The 17,260-nt window shown below is 43.5% G+C and overlaps 2 protein-coding genes across 19 annotated transcripts in view; both read left to right on the top strand.

Moving 5' to 3' along the window:
- The window catches only part of PPFIBP1 (PPFIA binding protein 1), a 112,411-nt gene extending 104,820 nt beyond the window's left edge, over positions 1–7,591 (top strand). For all 18 annotated transcript variants that reach the window (XM_054060085.1, XM_054060062.1, XM_054060056.1 and 15 more), the window contains 8 exons: positions 1,095–1,206; positions 1,353–1,441; positions 2,435–2,557; positions 3,361–3,486; positions 4,321–4,509; positions 5,073–5,252; positions 5,612–5,677; positions 6,472–7,591. In XM_054060085.1, coding sequence (XP_053916060.1) covers positions 1,095–1,206; positions 1,353–1,441; positions 2,435–2,557; positions 3,361–3,486; positions 4,321–4,509; positions 5,073–5,252; positions 5,612–5,677; positions 6,472–6,558 — 972 coding nt within the window. In that variant the 3' untranslated portion in view covers positions 6,559–7,591. The remainder of the gene's footprint in view (positions 1–1,094; positions 1,207–1,352; positions 1,442–2,434; positions 2,558–3,360; positions 3,487–4,320; positions 4,510–5,072; positions 5,253–5,611; positions 5,678–6,471) is intronic.
- A 1,685-nt stretch (positions 7,592–9,276) lies between these two features.
- REP15 (RAB15 effector protein) lies at positions 9,277–16,806 on the top strand. The gene is given in 4 exon segments (XM_054060219.1): positions 9,277–12,210; positions 12,213–12,313; positions 12,316–12,589; positions 12,592–16,806. Coding segments are annotated over 4 exon segments (798 nt in total). The 5' UTR covers positions 9,277–11,849; the 3' UTR covers positions 12,654–16,806.
- The last annotated feature ends 454 nt before the right edge of the window (positions 16,807–17,260 follow it).

The following is a 17,260-nucleotide window of genomic DNA, read 5'->3' as shown; positions in this document are numbered from 1 at the left end:
AAATCTGGCAGGTTTTAGTTGAAGCTTCACAGAAGTGTAGTGCTCTGCAAAGAAACTAATAGTTACAAATATGTGATTTAACTTCATGTAGCATGGATATCTCAATCAGCCACTTCAAAATTAGCACACGAGTGCCTCATTATCATGTGGGTTTGTAAGTTCATTAGCAGTTGGTACATTACAGTTATTTTATGCCTGCATGGGAAAGGTGTAAAAAGCTGTTTTGGTCTGACGATATTTCCTGCACATTTTACACAGAGGAATGAGGACTTGTTACACAGGAGGTGATCACTTTCTTTGTCTTTAAATACTATTGAATTGTTTGCATCTGGTTTTCTAAAACTAGAAACATTTAAAAGAAACATTTTCTGAAACTAGAAACATTCGATCTATACTTTGAATCCACAGTATTTGCTAACATTTGGTTTTCCAGCTTTTAAAAATCACTATCCTCACCAAATGGTAACCCTGTTTTCTCAGTGAGGGAATGAGCTAATTCAAAGTGGTAGTTATACTACAACTTGAACAAGAAGACTGGTATGGACATAGTGGCTTGTGATAATGTTATCAGAAGTAACATGAACTAGCAAGCATTGATGGAAGTCTGCATGGGATTGAAAAGATCCTAGAATGGTTGCACTCACAATTAAACTGGGGAAGGTGTTATGCGTTTGGAATTATTAATAAGTTTCAGTGATTTCTGGGACCTTCATGTGCTAAATAATTCTTTTAACCTTACCTGCCTAAGTCAGAAGGAAGGAGAAGTAATCCCATCAAGTATTTATCTGAATGCTAACATGTTTTACATTGGAGGGGATAGGAGGTTTTAACCTGGCATGGGAATATTGTGACCAACATTTTTGTAGAATTTGGAATTCACATTTTGAAATTAATCCATGGCAGTGAGCAGGCTCTGCCCTAGTGCTGACCATGTGCTAAAACTGTACTGGTGTTCAGCAAGTAGAAAATACACCTGCCAAGTCACCAGCAAGTGCTGTGTACATTGTGACTCTCTGAAACCATTTGTGTTTCAGCAGAGGGATAAATAAAATATGATGTAGACTCTAGGTTTGCTGCTTTCCTTCCTTTCACAGGAGCTTGGGATAAAGCATCCATTGCATCGGAAGAAGCTTCAGCTTGCTCTGCAGGCACTTGGGTCTGAAGAAGAAAACAATCATGGAAAACTGGATTACCACTGGGTTACCAGTAAGGTTTTATTACATGCTGAATCAGTAACTTTTGATAGGCTTTCCTAATCATGGCTAATTTGGGCATCAAAGAGTGAGAATAACACTAACTGGTGCTAGATAAGTTGTCTACCACACTAACATGAGTGTCTGTCTCTGCCTTAGGGTGGCTGGATGACATTGGCCTTCCCCAGTATAAGACCCAATTTGATGAAGGAAAAGTAGACGGCCGAATGCTCCATTACATGAGCGTGGTGAGTAAATGTCATTTCTTTTCCTGACATCCCGTTTGTGTTCTTAGTTTCTCCCTACTTTAATGCGCACTGGAGTACTTTCAGATAAAAAGTGGAGTACCTCCACTAAAGACTAGGTGAGACTAGAGAGCCCTGCTTCACTGTGCCTATTGTTGCAACTTTATAGATGCTATATTCACTTGTCATCCTCTATTCCAGTCTCCATCTTCCTCCTGCTCCTTTTCGGTCAATTTGCCAGCCGCATTTTTGCACCCCACAGCACTAGGATCCGTGCCCTACTACCCATCTCTGCAAGCAGCTTTATCCCCTTTCCACTGACATTCACCTCCTCTCAGCCTTCCTCAGGTCTTCTCCCAGATAAGATGACATATAAGACTTTTATCCTTCTCTGGAGACACAAATGCAAACTGAACATCACCAATATTAAGTCTTTCTGTATAACAAAGAAGAAATCAATCACACTTCTATTCCCTCATGAGCCATGCATGGACAGAGTAAACATTACCTTTCTCTGACACATTTGCATGTATTTTGTATGGACTTTCAAATGTCACCAGGAGGAAGCCGAGGTTAAATCTATCTAACTCTCCTGTAAGACAAACTCAGGACTCCTGAGGAACTGCAGCCACTGCACAGGACTGACCTACCTCGGCTATCTGGTGGTTGAGTTGGAAAGCTATCCTGGCTCTAAGCAGACTGCTGAGGACTTGTCATCTCACTCTCGCCCCACCTCATTACCCCAGGCTTTCTTGTACTAAGCTCTGTACCCTATGTGAAGAACATAGCACAGGAGCTGATACAGAGCAATACATGAAGTGTTTATTTTGGGACAGATGGTTTGACATTAATCACGTTTCACATGTTAAAATCTCACCCCAGAATGTGTCAGATGTGCCATTTTAAGCCTGAGTCCAAAGCAGTTTCCTACAGGCAGGTGCTGGTTCCAACAATAAGCACGTTTATTTTTATTAACTCCCTCTTCCTCTTTATCAGGATGACTTGCTGTCCTTGAAAGTTGTTAGTGTCCTCCACCACCTCAGCATCAAAAGAGCCATTCAGGTTTTGAGAATAAATAACTTCGAGCCCAACTGTCTGCGCAGGAGGCCATCTGATGAGGTACTGCTTTCAGCTGAAACTGTGAAGAAGAATCCTCTAGGATTTTTTCCCTGGTATTTCTGATTATTCCTGCTCTGCCTTCTTCTCCTTTCTCCTTCTTCCTATTTATTTCTGTTTCAGTTTCAGTTTCCTTTTTCTCACGTTGTTCTTCCAAGCCTCATGCTCTACCATCACTACTTTCCTCCACCTGTCGTGGCCCCAGACTCACATTCCCTTGCCAAATCTCCCTTTCCTCTTCCTAGGCAACAGCTGGCTGTTTTGGCTTAGTCTCCAATTTGCTCTCTGGATCATAAATCGTCTTGAACTTAGTGCACTATTGCTGTGAGTCTTGTGTAACTCTGGAAAATTGATGACTGTGTCAAAATTTTCTTTCTAAAAGGAGTTTGGCCCTGTCACCAGATGAGAGGCTGCCATCAGTTTGTTTTGGAAGCAGCATATGCTGGATAGGGCAATGGAAGATGAAGCAACCCAGACTGTTGGATTAAGATTCACAGTGCATATCTGCAAGAAAAGCACGACGGCTCATGGAGCTCGTTGAATTTTCCGTTCTACTGGTAGAAATAGCAAGCAATCCTAGTGCTGGATAATCAAGTGGCAGGAAGCATAATACAGACCTGCCCACTGCCCAAACCCATCTTCACATTGGTATTGCTGCACAATAGCGATCCAAAAAAGAGGGATTTTTTTTCTCAAGTGCGAAGTGAGCTTGTATTCCTTAAGGGCAGGAGAACTTTGTTTCAGTAAAGACTGAGACTGGGACAGCTGAGTTGGGAAATCTCCTTACCTATTCCTCCTGTTCACAGAATAATGTTACACCTTCTGAGGTCACCCAGTGGACCAATCATCGCGTGATGGAGTGGTTACGCTCCGTTGATCTGGCAGAGTATGCCCCTAATCTGCGGGGGAGCGGCGTGCATGGGGGACTGATGGTAAGGTTTTAGGCTGGCTGATTCCATTTTTAAAAAAAAAAAAAAAACATGACTGAGAATTGCTAGAGCAAGGACATCTTTGTCACGCACACCTTATCTTCTTATTCTGCTTCATAAGAAGTCACTATCAAAATTTATTACATTATGGTTTAAAGGACGTGAATGTTTTGTGCAGAATCAGCATGGGCAGCAATGGATTTAGTAATCTGTATTGCACTCACAATTTAATTTAGGTATGGTGTTTTCCATCTCCAGTCCTGTGATGCGGTATATTGGTATCATGCTGTTAAACAGCCACCATCTTCTTTCCTAGACCTGGACATGTTTTTATTTTGTGAGGAAGGCTGGTTACTTTTGTAAAATTTGTGGTTTCTGTGTCAAGCCAGCATTGTTTTTGATTACTCTAGCATCAGATACTCCAGGCAAGAGACTTATACTTGCAGAAGTTTGTTGTGGTGACTTAAGAGGTATATCCCTGCTCCAAACATTTTATGTCTTTTTGTTTTCTATCATTCCTCTGTCTACATTTTCCAGAATTAAAGATGGTGGTGGGTAAACATTTTGTGGCAGCTTCACCCATTACATGAGTCAAGGGTGGATTTATCTGTTCCTTTCTTCTTATCTGCCAATTTGTTTCCATTTATAATTCAAGAAGGAAAGCTTGGAGGTAACATTTTATGAGTTCTTTAACTTGTTAGCTGCTTTTTTTCCCTTTTTGTTGCATGTTTTGTCTAAAATATGAATAAAAAACACAGAGAAACCTTAGGAAGTGACCAAGATAGGCATGCCTGTTGGTACTGGCTTCAGGTGGAATCTCTGTGATTTGATTAATAGGTGTTGGAGCCTCGTTTCAATGTAGAAACCATGGCACAGTTGCTGAACATCCCACCAAACAAGACACTGCTGAGACGGCACTTGGCGACTCATTTCAATCTCCTTATTGGGCAGGAGGCCCAGCAGCAGAAACGCGAAGCCATGGAGTCCCCAGACTACGTCCTCTTAACAGCAACTGCCAAAGTAAAGGTAGGTCACTCATTCTGGTATAGTGCATTAACTTTCACACAGACATTTGGATCTGTGGTGTGCTGATTTTATTTGTCTTTGGAGGGCAGTTCAGTTTGGTCTGAGAAAAGGGGATGATTGCCAATGAAAGAAGCCTGAGAGTAGAACTCGCTAGACCTGGTTTTGGCACTTGTGTCTACATGAACACATATCAACCACATATCAACTTCTCATATGCACAGACAAGAGATAGCACTCTTTTGTGTTGTTCTAATGACTGTACTATAAGATATTTGGGAGGGAAACTGCCTCTTAATGTTGATATGTTCACGGTTTAATACAGTGGGATCGTTACCTCATTTGAGATCCTCTAAATGGTGTTCTCTTAACAGTGGTAGGATGAGGATACACATCTTGTTCTTTCAAATACAATTATCGTGAAATGCAGCTATTCAGAAGATCTTTGCTTAGGAGAGCAATGGGGTTTTGACCCTTTATCATTGAAACACCAATGCGAGATCAAGAGATCTGTTAATTCTTCGCTTATTCTCTAACTTTTTGTGAATTTTCTCTTTACTTGTAAGCCAAAGAAACTTGCCTTCAGCAACTTTGGGAGCCTGAGAAAGAAGAAGCAAGATGATGTGGAAGAGTATGTATGTCCTATGGAGCTGGGGAGAGCACCTGGAAGTGGGTCGAAGAAAGGTTTTAAGCCTGGTCTGGATATCCGAGTATACGATGATGATGATTTAGACAGGCTGGAGCAGGTAGGCCAGTTCTAGCAGTCTGGAGTCCTTGACTGTGCTGACAGATTCAGTGAAAACCCTTCCTTTTCCCAGGGAAACCTTCCTTTTTCTTTGGCCCATGAAGGTCCTGATTTCTTGCAGTCACACAGCATTAGTAACAAAGAAGTCTCGGCCCAAAGAGATTCAGGCTGTAAATTCAGCATCTTTAGGACCTGCTCTGGTGTAACTGTCCTCTCCCAACAGGGCATGCTCCTCTCTTGCTCTGACCATAATGGGTGTAATCAAGCAGTTCCATTATGTGCTGCACTTAATTGCCACTCTGTTGTGAAATGTGTTGTGAATTTATTATTGATTCATTATTCTTTATCTGTTTTTTGTAGATGGAAGATTCAGAAGGGACAGTGAGGCAAATAGGAGCATTTTCTGAAGGCATCAACAACTTGACAGTAAGACTTAAAAGTGGGGTCTGTGGAATAAGATCTCTGCTTTCCTAAGATGGGTAGAAATCCCTTGGCAGTTGCTAGTATTAAACAGCAATGCTATTTAATGCAAATACACTAAGTACAACTTTTCTTTGCTGTTGCTGTCTCTGTCAAGCATCTGCATTTTGTAGTTTTGGAGGCAATTGCTTTAACCAATTTCAGTGCATAGTAGGACCTTGTGTTTGGACAGAGTGAAGCACCAGTTGTCTGTGAGGGCTGAAGTATCTAAAATACTGTGCAGATTATGGATATAGTGTAGCCTCAGCAGAACCAGGGGTCAGTTGAGGTCACTTGATTTTTGTACAGGGACGGAAAGGAAAAGAGAAATTAACAGTTCAGAAAGATACCTGCCTATCCTGGCCAGGAGGTTCGCCTGGCTAGGAGTGGTGGCCTGTGGTTGCCAGCTCTCCTTGCTGACTTCCCACACTCCAGGGAAGGCAGAGGATGTGGCACCCAGCTCTAGGCCAATAAGTTGCCCTTCGGCATTCAGTTGCCAACTAAGGGTCGCGGTGTGTGTTCTGGGTTGAAGCCCACCCCTTGCCTACGCTCCCCCAGCTGTTTGGGCAGGCAGAAAAAGGGGGCTGAGCTGTGAGCTGGTCAGGAACCAGCATGCAGGAAAAATGTCCTCAACAGAACAACGTGGTGGCTGGCAGGACTGACGGCAGTGTTTGCTGCTGAGCGCAGGACTGGACCATCCCAGGGGTTTGACTTCAGTTGCAAGGACATGAACCTTGGTTCTTCCCTCCTTTCCTTTCTAGCACATGCTGAAAGAAGATGAAATGTTTAAAGACTTTACGACTCGCTCTCCTAGCACCAGTATAACAGACGAGGACTCCAACGTGTGACAGTAACCACCAGGCACAGAAAAAAGCTCACTTACCTATGTGCAAGAAACGTCATCATGATATGTGATGGGCAGCAGATCATGTACATTACATTGCTCTTGCTTCTGTTTGTTAGAAGTAATATTGGGGTATGGAAAATTTTAAAAAACAAGAGAGGAAATTAAAAAAGGTGCCTACTATAAAGTTGCCATAAGAAACAGACACTGGTGAATGGTAATTGTTTTTGCTATATTTAATGTACAATCTGGTGGTATGTTTCAGAGTGTTGCATTTAAATTTATGTGCTATCATAGTGCTCCTTTTGCTTATTCATGAACTCAGATAATCCTTTGTACTGTTTCAAAATAACAGGAGAAGTTAGGTAGAAATATTGTGTCTTGTAGATACCGTGCATCGGCTTTCTCTAGGCTCTCAGCTGAAAAAAGACATTACTGCTCTTTTTCAAGTGCATTTGTTCAGCACTAATACCAGTTCTGCCCTTCCTACGGTATCCAATGTAGGATTTTAGTCATCCATGCCCTGCTTAAACTCCCCAGTAGCTCTTGACAATTGCTCTTATTTTTATACTGTTTTATAGAAAAAAAAAAATCTATGAAGTACATACAGAAGCAAAATTTTAAATTTTGTGAGACAAAGCGTTGGAAAATTTGAGATGTGGGGGAAAGGGAGAAGGTTGTAAAGAAGATTGTGCCCAGTTTGCATGCCAGCTGGTTACTGGAAAAGGCAGGCTGACCTTTGGAACTGTTTGCTTTCATTGCTTTTTACTAAGTGCACAGTTTAATGATCTTCCATTTGGGATGAGAGAATTATAAAGCATGTTTCTTCTAGCAGTGACTGGTATGGAAACTGCACGTTTAAAACGTCATCTTTCTTGTTCCCAACAGCAGTAGTTTTAACGTTCAAACAAGGTTATTAACACTTCTGTGACATAAAAAAGTTTCCTTAAAGTTGAGAGTACTCCCTGCATATGGAAGGGATATTTCTGTGCTGTGACTAACGTAAAGATGGTGTAGTTGCAAAAAGAATAAAGTTATATAGTGAAATGTATAGGAAATATTTTATTTCATGATATTAAACCTAAGGTAGGACTTTTCCTCTAAACTATCAAACACGTTGCTCATCATTTTATCTTGTTAAAGCACAGCTCCTCCGCTTTCGAAGATCATCAGATTTTAATCATCCTAACTAGACAGCGGAAATCTTTTGTCAGCCTTTTGGTATTGCAAGGTGTCCTAGCCAAAAGCAAACAAAAAATGTAACTCAGTTTGTTACAGTGTTCGATTCGTATGGTGTTGAACGTTGCATGTATTTTAGCACAGTGGTATGAAGCTTCTTTGCTTTGTAAAGGCAAAAAAAAAGCACAGCTGGAATTGTTCCTTGCGATGGTGTGTTGCTTTACCAAGCCGTGTTTCACTCATTTCATCACTCTTCTTGCTGGAAGTGCAACCATTTCTGACACGTGGCTGGTGTGGTGCACAGGATGTTAGATTTGTGCTGACTTTGTGGGTATCTGGAACACTATTACCAAAGTTAGGAAAGGAAGAAAGGTTCTCTCAGGGGCTTCCAGAGAGCTCCCATCAGATGTTGGGGTAGATTTGAGACATAGTCTATCATTATGTTATTGTAACCTGATACACTATTACCAGCCCAGCTCTTTGAAGGATGTGCAGCATAGGCTATTATTTATATACCAAGATGAAAATGTTAATGTGGACCGGTTGTGTTCCTTGTAATATCAAGTGCTGCCATTTTCTCTGTAGTAACTGGAGCCAGGCAAACAATCCGTAATGTATACATGAAATAGTTTGTGCTGTTTACGGTTTGTCTACAAGCAGACCATAACTGATGCTTTATTCAGAATTCCTGACTAAGTAATGTCCACAAATAATTTGCCACCTGTTGTTTCTTCTTCTGCAGGCTTGGGGGAGTTTGAGCTATTTAATTTGAGCAGAAATACCACATTGTGTAACGCCTGCCATCAGCTCCAGGATGCAGGTGCTTGGGATGTGAGTTCAGGGCTTACTTTCTGTGAATACTCTGCAATACTGTTGTAGTTACATGTAAGTTGGGCTTAAGGCCCTGCACTCCCAAATGCTGCAGAAGAACTGGGAAGACATGGTGCAGGCTTCTGGGCAGAAGTATTCCTCCAGATTCGCTCTCAGTAGACGCTGACTAGTGAACGACTGGATATTCATGGGGGAAAAAAAGAGAGGGATAGTGAGGCGTGATTATGTGCTGAGATAGGCACAAACTTTCCAATTTCTTTTACATCCAGTGCTATTGGCAAGTGTATCAACAGCAGCAGATGATGGTTTATTTCAAGTCCAATCTAAGTAGCATTCTGCTCCGAACTGGTTGGAAACCAGGTTGTCCCTTCGAAGCTGTCTGTCATATGAACCTTGGTTGTTTCATGAGGTGGAATACGAAAGCAAGTGATAAAGTCAGAAAGTTCATGTGTGCATGTGCACACAATTGATACCATTGGGGTATTTTAATTTGTGCATGTGTGAAGAGGGCAACGTAACTCCTGTGTATTGCCATGTGAAATCCAATAAAATCTGTGGAAAATACCAAGTGCTTCTGGAAGCTGGTTAATTTTTAATATGTCTTCTTTTTTCCCTTTTTATTTTCCTAGAAAGCTCGTTGTGTTCTATTTAAAAGGCACGAGGGAGAAAGGGCAAAATCATACGTGTTTTGTGGATTCATTAGTTTGTTTGTTGATGGTACCTGCAGACAGACTTAACCAACAGCTAAGAAAAAACTACCCCAAGTAGTTTTACTTGTTTCTGGGATCCAGACTTGAACCATCTTGAGTTGTTCAGTATGGTGTGATGAGAACACGCTCCCCCATTGCTTGGTGTATGCCCCTCAGCAAGTCCTTACTGTGCACCAAAAGAAGGACCAGTTCTGGCCCTTCTTGCATAAGGGACAACCGTGTCTCTGGTCCCCCGGGTTGTCCCTGTCCCCATACCCTCACAGCCCTCAGCAGTCACAAGAGCTGCACCTACTTCGCCGACAGGAGTTGAGCTTCCAGACTGTATGTTGTTGCTGGCGTGCAAGAAAAAGTGATGTTTTTTGCCCATTGTGTTTTTGCCCAAAGTGTTTTGCCCATTGTAGCCCAGATAGCGGAACAGAGAATGCAGAACTCCACTCATGACCTACATTTCTATGGGTTTATGTTCACCAGAACAACATTTTAGTGGGAACACTGAGGATAAATGCTTTGAAACCTAAGCTTATAATGAACATTTGTTGTTTGTTTATTGACAATGATGAGGAAAAGGTAGATTTGCATCAGTCAGGAACTTATAGACACTAAACAGAGCTTTTGTCTGTTCACTTAAGTTACACGTATTCTTAGGAATGGAGGAGTAAACTGGAATAACCTGGAATTACTCATCTGATTCCCATCCACTAGGTATTGTTGTATCTTGGCTTTCCCTTTAGGGGAGAAGTTGCTGCCCGACCTGCATGCTGTTTACACCTTACATTGCTTTGTTGTTGTTAATGCTTAATACAAACTTTATGCTTCACCTTAGTGTTTTGACTTTTTTTTTGTGGCAAGAGTATTTCCTACTGAGCCCCTTTATCTTCCTCCAACTGATGAGGATAACTTCAACTTTGAAGCACCTGAAAAGGAAGACCTGCTGATTTGCCAGTAGATTTGGAGCAGTGGTCAGGAAGAGAGAGCATGAGGTGTTGGGGAAAGGAATAGAAAGGGAATTAGAGTTACGGTCAGAGATAACAACAGGAGAAGCAGCAGCGTGCCCATACTCCTAGCTGTGAGAAGGTCATGAAGGGATGGAGGTGGGCTGTTGACACTATTTGAAGACCTGTGGAAGAAAAGACACGTAATGTGAAGGACAAGTGTTTCTTCAAGAGGAGGAGCTGAGGGCAGCAGCAGGATTGACCAGCCCATGCAACTGAGGTGGTGTTTCTCTGGGGGTGGCAGGAGCACACAAACATCTGTATGCAGGAGAAAGAGATGAAATGAAAATGTTTTTAACAGTGAGAGGAAAGAGAGCAAAGAGAGAGAGAGACCCTCATTGCTTTTGCCACTCATTCAAGGTGAAAAGGAGGAGCAAGGGCAGCATTCGGCAGGGCAGAGCCTGTAGCTTGAGAATGATCCCAGGTGAAGGGGCTGGAGAACAAGTCTTACGAGGAGCGGCTGAGAGAGATGGGGTTGTTTAGCCTGGAGAAGAGGAGGCTGAGGGGAGACCTTATTACTCTCTACAACTACCTAAAAGGAGGTTGTGGAGAGGAGGGAGCTGGCCTCTTCTCCCAAGTGACAGGGGACAGGACAAGAGGGAATGGCCTGAAGCTCCACCAGGGGAGGTTCAGGCTGGATATCAGAAAAAAATTCTTCACAGAAAGAGTCATCGGGCACTGGAACAGGCTGCCCAGGGAGGTGGTCGAGTCGCCTTCCCTGGAGGTGTTTAAGGAACGGGTGGATGAAGTGCTTATGGACATGGTTTAGGGAGTGTTAGGAATGGTTGGACTCGATGATCCAGTGGGTCCTTTCCAACCTGGTGATTCTGTGATTCTGTGATTCTGGGCTGATGAAGAAACCTTTGATACCAACAACATCCAGAGCTGAACAGGACTGACTGCAGTGATAACATGTTTCAACTTTCCTAGAAAGGGAGGCTGGATTTTTAAGGTAAGGAGTCTTGCTTGTTTGTAGCTGTATTTGATAGTCAAGCTTGTGCTCCAAGCTTCCCTGAGATAATGCAGTTAAAAGGAGGAACAGCATGGGCTTCTCAGTTGAGTTGAAAGCCCAAATGAGTCCACGTACATTGCCCTGGCACAGATAATGCTACTGACAGTAGTGGCAGTTAATATTGGGATACAGACAAAGGGCCCATCAAAACAGACCACCGTGTCGTTTTGAGTATCCTGTAGAAGTCCTCAGGTACGGATGCATACCCTTTTCTGAGGGATTAAAAGAAAACTGTTGTTTCATCTCCAGGAAACATCTAGTGCAAATAAAATAGCTTCTCTGTAATAGTCCTAGAAAGGAGATCAGCAGAGAGAAGATCAGACTGGAACGAGGCAACATCAGCTAAAGAAATGGTGCTGGAATTAACAATAAGGAAAATGAGAACAGATTAATTCAGTCAGCGTGAAAGTTACTGGGCCAGCTGGGCTGGTTGCTGCTCAGTCAGCTGCAGAGAAAAACACCCAGGGGAAAGCCCGTCTGCCCAGTAAGAGGGCAGCCTGCTGGCAGAGCTCAGCTCTGCTGCTGCCACGGCCTTCATCTGGAAGATGGCAGCTAACCTTATGCATCCTTAATGGGTCTGGCTGAGCCGAGCACCTACAGAGCCCTTGCTGCAAAGGAAAGGGGCTTCCCTAAAGTGGTCTGCATGAGGAAACAGCCTCCTTCTGCACAGAAAATGGACCAGAAGGTCTCACATGGTAACAACCTGGAGAACAAGGCTGAAATTCTAATAATCAGTAAAGCCTACAGTCAGGGTGTGGTCCATGCATCTCAAAGGGTGATGGACTATCTTGGCCGTGTGGATCCTCAAAGCAAATTCCAGCCAGCCACAAACATGTTGAGCAAGATCTTTTTGGTCAAATTCATCAGCTTCTGCACGGAAAAGGGAGCGGAAGAATGTATCACAAGCAGCAAAATGAGCAAGCAGCAGTCCTCCTCTTGGACTGGATCTGGACTCTGTCTGGAGCTGACAAGTAAGTCAAACTTCAGACTGCTGTACAGGCTCTGCTGCTGGCTGAGCTGGTCCGTAGTGAAGACGCCCCACTGAGGTGTTGGACAACTGCTGCCGGGAAGCCGTGCTGGCAGACAAGTGCTTCCAAAACATGAGCAGGTGTGAGAAGTTCTGCCTGGTGGGATGGGACTGCCTGGGCTTATTCATCATGTTCAGTGTGCCAGGGAAGCCCAAGGACATCTGAGGAGTCATGATAGATTGCATTGCCAAGGAGAAGCAAAAATGCCGCCTGTCGGGCAGGAACGTGCTACTGAGATTTGTCACGAGTACTGACAGCCTCCTGCCCACAAGAGACGGGTTGGAAAGTGCCTCTGTGTGAAAAACAGACTGAAAGAGGTGGGTAATATGTACATAAACTTTCTGTAAACCTCTGGTTAACAGCACAGGCTCTGCACACTGGCACAGGAGGCTACATGGGGCTCAGCTCTGCCTCTCTGGCTTTTGTTTTTGCATGCCATTCTCTCCACTCCCTTATTTCCCACCCTCTGCTCCACCCATTGCATTCCCTTAGCTGCTGCAGAGGCCAAGCTGAGTCAGTCTCTCCGGGTTTTAAAACAACAGCACATACCTGCCAGAAAAATGTGTTTATAGAAGGCACGTCATTTTCCAGAACATTTTGTTTGCCAGACATTAAGTCTTGGCTGGAGCTGATTAAAGCTTTATCGCCCTGAGCCTTTGGGAGGTCGTGGTAGACTTGACTCTCAGCCTCTGTTTAATGTGTGGCAGACTTTTGCTCTGTAGTTGGAGGTTGAATCTGTAAGAAAATGTCCTGGTGCTGGTCAGAAGATTTGCACTGAGTGTGAAGGACAGCACAAGGGCTTACAAACGCTGTTTAGGAGGTGTGGACTGGTTCACAACCAAGAGGAAAAGCCTTTCACTGAGAGATACGCTATACAACAAACTATCATCTGCCTTTTAGAAGCAGATCAGTGCCAGGCTACAGAGAACGTCAGAGCTGTGACCAAAGGGTTGATCCCAGCTATAAAGCCCATTCCTGCTGTGTGGCTGCATTAGGTCAGGGCAAAAGGTACTGGCAGGTGGTAAAGAAAATGGGAAAAATCAACCAATGGGCTCTGGAGACAGTGGTGGGAGCTTTTGCTTTTCAGGGCAGCAGAAACAGTGCCAGAGAGCAAAAGTCTGGAGGAGGCAAAATTATTTGACTTCAAATTTGTTTGCAGTAGCTTAGCAGCTGATTGCATTTCTAGACTGATTTATTTCATTTCCCTCAGCTTTTAGTGGACAAAGTGAGACTTTGGGATTGCACAATTGTAATTACTTCCTTTCAGCCAGTGTTAAACAATAAAGGAAGAGCTGATCAGTTTTCAGACTGGTCAACTCCCTTTGTTTATAGCTAGCTATATCTATCTGAATGGTTTTGTCAGTGCAAAACACCTCTCCCCATGGTTTTCTTATAATAGTATTCATTTTATTTAACAGAATAATTTCAAAAGCTCATTCATATTTTACTATTTCCTGTTTGAGTTACAAGATGGGGCAGCTGCGACAGCAGAGAAAGGCTGTTACTTACACAGCCTCCAAAAAAATCCAAAAAGAAGCTGCAGCATCAGTGCCAGAAGGTTTTGTGGCTTTCCATGGCGCAGACGTGGAGGTTGAAAGGTACACTTAACTTAAAAACCAACACAGTAAATGGTGACATATTCTACTGAGTCACAACTGTAGGTGGTTATGGGGAAGCCCTCTAGTTTTGAAATAGTTCATTGAGATACAGTTGTTTTTAAAGAGCTGGTGTCATTGTATTTTTTTGTGTGTGGCTGGGTTTGATGGGGCAGTGGGGAGGGTTCTGGTGTTTTACACAGAGAACACGGACAGCTACAGGGATCCGTGCAGAGAGCGAGGGCTCTGTGCCCGTTCGGAAGGTTGGGTTGGTAGGTTGGGTTGGGTTGGTTTTGGCCTGTTTAAAGTAACAGCATAACAAATACTGGCGCTGGATTGATCAGTTTATAAAAGGACAGCAGAAAAAGCTTTACTTTTCCTTTAATATAGCACCTTACTTAAAACCAGTATGTGCCTCTGAAGTGATTCAGTTCCATAGGAATGCTGTCTCTGAAAACTGGTTGGGCTTTTTCCTTTGGATGTTCTGCATGCTTTTTCAGAGCTGGAAGGAGAAAAATCAAAATGTCTTGACTATATAGAGTTTTGTCTACGGAAGTTACAGATTGTGGCAGCTGCACAGTTGGTTCATACTCTCCAAACTGGCTCTGGTACCTCAGAAATGACATGCAGGCTTGGTGTTTAGTCTGGGAGCCAGGGTACATGGCCCAGGCTGTGCCACACTCTTTGCCTGGGTGCCCTGAGGGTTTCCACTCAGGAGCCTGGGCCCTCAGCAATTGTGGGAACCAGCCAAGAGTCTGTACTACAGGTAAATACAGTCAAGACATACAACAAAGTATTTAATGATGTGAATTTGACTGTGTTCATTTATTCAGCCAAGCTGAGCTGGAACCTCAGCTCAGGTGACTCTCAGCCACACCAGAGGCTGCTGTAACTGCCCATACAGAGTTACAATGTTGATTTCTGGTAGTTTAATCCCATGATAATTTGTGTATTAAGATAATAAGCAAAGTGAAGGGGTTGGGCTGTTTGATAGTGTGGGTTGTTTTTTTCCCCCTATGGACATAACTTGCTAATGTATATTTTAGTGTAATATATAGTTTGTATAGGTTGTACTGTAGTTGAGCTGGAGAACTCATGGAAGCATAGCTCAGGGACAAAAGGCTTTCAGAAGAGGAAACTTGCAGCATTGGTGCTGTTGGCTGGTTGGCGTAGCCAGGTAGGTGTTCGTGTCAAGAAAAAAAAACAGCAGAACACCTCACTCCACCCTTTTTAAAGAAACTTTATCTTATCAGAGGATATGGATACCCACCCTACCTGGGCCCATCAGGAATTTGACTCAAGCAGAAGTGACCTCAGCCCTTGGTGCCAGTGCTTTATTACTCCAGGAGGGCATCTGGCATAGCCTCCTCGCTTCTGCTCCCCTGTTGCAGAAGCAGCAGCGTGCTCTGTGTACCCTAAGCTGTACGCTACAAGGACACTGCCTAGCAGAGGCCTTCGTCTGCAGCTGTCCTATCCCTCAGCCACACAGAGATCCCTCTCCCATCCTGCCTTTCCGAGTGATTTATCACTGCACCCCTTTCTCTTCTATCTCTCACAGCCAGAGACGATAAAACCTTCCTCTCCCAGCTGTACAGGCATTTCCCTTCCACTGCAAGGACTCTTGTTTCTATGGTTAGCACAGCACAGGACACTGCTTGATAAGCATCCACCACAAATAAACAGTTTAATAGAGATCATGTGGTTAGAAGCTATGCACCTAACAGGAATTTGCTCCAACCAGCTGCATCTGTGCACTCCTAACACCCACTGCTGGGAGCCAGGCTCAGGCCAGACAGAGAGCAGCCTGTGTCTTATGATCGATACACTGGGAGGACTGCACACAGATCTGCTTAGAAACAGGGTCCTGTTCTGTTAATTCAAACAATGAGGTGGCAGGCAGAGCACAACCCTCTAAGCAAAAGCTACTGCTGCCCCTGCCTTACACTGTACTCAAGCAAGGAAAGCTGCAGAACTCTGCTGCCCAGTTTGCTGTTCCCTCACTCACACCTGACCTGTATGTGTAAGAACTTACAAACAGAAGGGAAAGCCTGGCTGCTGCACTGGTTTTGCCCAAGCAACACCCATTTCCTTCCTGTTCACTTAGGCAGGACCAAGAGGAGAAAAACTCAAGAACAATATGAGCCTCCTTTCTGTAAAGCAAATTATTTTTACCAGAAACTTGGGGAAGATGCTATTAAATCCCTGAGGCAATGTCTACATCCTTACCTGGCGTGCAGTGCCTTGCAAGAGAAACAGTAAAACAGAGCGTCCTCCCCCGAGTCAGACAGGCAGCTGGGAAGCCAGGAGGGTGAGAACTTGCTTAGAGCAAGCAGTCACTTCAGCATGTGCATCCCAGCATGTAGAATCGAGAGCTGCTCACAGCTTGGGCTGCTGTGCCACCACAAGAAGTGCAGGCTCAAGCCCCAGCTACAGGAGCGAGATTAAGGAACAACTCAATTCTAACCTCCTTCCTCTCAGATCCTCTGTTGCAGCCGGAGCACTATGCACAGAAAGACCCCAGCCATACGCCAGCAGGCCTTTACTGTTTCTGGGAGGATAGTTGACCTTGCAGAGCAGGAAGCGAAGGAGACCCCTGCCCCTGGGACAGCCAAAGCAGCAGCCCTTTCGATCCCATTTATCTCAGGAAACTTTCCACAAAATACCATTCATGCAGGAGGTTCATTGTTTCCCCAGCTGCTTTGTACTCAGCACATCCTGTCAGAAAACTGGAGCAATACTCATAGTTTCTGTATGACAGATGAATTGGCTCAAAGGAGAGAAAAAAAGAGTAATAATACATAAAACCATTATTTTATCACTGACTTGTTTAAATGCTACAGTACAGGACCATCAAGCAAAAGCGACGGTGATGCAGTTTTGTTTCAATAGATTATACAAAATCCCTCTTTTTATTTATTAAAAGAGACTCGTGTTAACAAGTAAGATGTACAAAATAAAGGTAAAAAGAGGAGACTGAGTGATAGAAAAAACAGAGAGTTTACTCCTTCACTCAGCATCTAAACCCAGCAGTTTTCACCAAACTCAAACAAAAGAAAGAGTTAAGCACTTGGGTAAACAAATCTAACAGGCTTGCTTTTTTTTCTGACCCTTCACTTTACAGTGTGTCTTACAATCATAGTTTGTCTCTTATAAGATTGAAGATTATATTCTCAGTAAACCACAGGTGATCCACCTGTAAGATATTTATTTCTTATTCAGATGTGAAAAAAAGCCAGTAATTGCATAAACAGAGTAAGCCAGACAAAATAGTTGATGCGTAACCAGCTAGAGTTATTTTTTACAAGAAAACTTCATTAAATACAACAATGAAAAAAATCCTATGCATATCCCACGGTGAT

The sequence above is a fragment of the Cuculus canorus genome, chromosome 1 (assembly GCF_017976375.1).
Source record: "Cuculus canorus isolate bCucCan1 chromosome 1, bCucCan1.pri, whole genome shotgun sequence".
Classification (NCBI taxonomy): Eukaryota; Metazoa; Chordata; class Aves; order Cuculiformes; family Cuculidae; genus Cuculus; species Cuculus canorus.
This window is presented reverse-complemented; position numbering and strand designations above follow the sequence as displayed.